We start from the raw sequence: 1,043 nt of genomic DNA, 5'->3' as shown, positions 1-1,043 counted from the left end.
TCCTCCCAGCAGTGAGGCTACCATGGGGGCTAGAGGCACTGGATCGGGGCCCCCCAGCACCCACCTGCGGGGAGGCTTCTGCTGCCCTCCCCCAGCAAAGGCCCTGGCCCCTGCCCCACTCCCCGCCCAGCCCTGGGCCCCATGGCTGCTTGCAGGCAGATGGGGAAACTGAGGCCCAAGTGCCCGTGTTGCTCCGGCCCAGAGCCAGGCGAGGACCCAGGAGCCCGGGGGGGAGCGGGGCACCCACCGCAGCGTGCCCAGGGCGCCGGCACTGTCCGTGTTGCTGGACTTCTTGCGCCGCTGCTTCCAGGCGCTGACCAGCGGGTCTGTCTGCGAGACGCTGTTGAAGCGCAGCTTGTAGCTCCTGGGGGGTCGGAGGGGGAAGTCTGTCCATGTGCCTGAGCACGTCCCCGGGGGCTGCAGGGGTTCATGGGGGTGGGGGACAGGGCGGCCTGGGCCCAGCCCCCCACTCACTTCTGCTGCTCGGGCTGCAGGATGCCCACGTAGGGGCAGGTCATCTCCATCAGGGCCTTGGAGAAGCTCTGCGGGGGGAATGGGGTCAGGGCTCGGCAGTGACCCCACAGCCCCCCCAGCCCCTGCTGCGGCTGCGTCCCCCCAGGGCTGAGCCAGGGTCCCTGTCTCACCTCGCCACTCTCGGGTGGGTCGCCGTTGCTGAAGGTGCTGGTCACCACCAGCACCAGCGTCTCGTGCTCCAGTGACACTATGTCGTACTCGTCCATGCACAGCACCTGGGCCGTGGTCCAGGCTGGGGTCAAGTGCACCCAGCCCGGCCCCCTGCCCAGGGCTCAGGGCAGGCGGGGATCATGCCTGGGAAGGGGCATCCAGACCAGGACCCCGTGGGGTGGGGGGGGCCAAGCCGGGACCTGGTGCCCACAGGGCACCCACCATGGGGCCAGTGCTGCTGGGTGCCCCCGCAGTGCCCACCTTGGGGTCGAAGGCGCGGCGGAAGAGCTCGCCCAGGCTGCAGGCGTAGGTGCGGGACCGGCCGGTCTCGGTGGCGTAGAGGATGGTGGCCTTGACCC

The 1,043-nt window shown here is 70.7% G+C and overlaps 1 protein-coding gene across 1 annotated transcript in view; it reads right to left on the bottom strand.

The window, feature by feature from the left end:
* The window catches only part of NOS3 (nitric oxide synthase 3), a 7,468-nt gene that overhangs the window by 3,334 nt on the left and 3,091 nt on the right, over nucleotides 1–1,043 (bottom strand). Inside the window, exons 7-10 of the mRNA XM_025193519.1 lie at nucleotides 946–1,035; nucleotides 645–749; nucleotides 475–542; nucleotides 4–364 (exon numbers count right to left, since the gene is read on the bottom strand). Of these exons, the coding sequence (XP_025049304.1) occupies nucleotides 4–364; nucleotides 475–542; nucleotides 645–749; nucleotides 946–1,035 (624 nt within the window). The remainder of the gene's footprint in view (nucleotides 1–3; nucleotides 365–474; nucleotides 543–644; nucleotides 750–945; nucleotides 1,036–1,043) is intronic.

The sequence above is a fragment of the Alligator sinensis genome, unplaced genomic scaffold (genome assembly GCF_000455745.1).
Source record: "Alligator sinensis unplaced genomic scaffold, ASM45574v1 scaffold1660_1, whole genome shotgun sequence".
Lineage (NCBI taxonomy): Eukaryota > Metazoa > Chordata > Crocodylia > Alligatoridae > Alligator > Alligator sinensis.
Note: the sequence above shows the minus strand (reverse complement) of the source record. Positions and strands in the feature narration are given on the sequence as shown.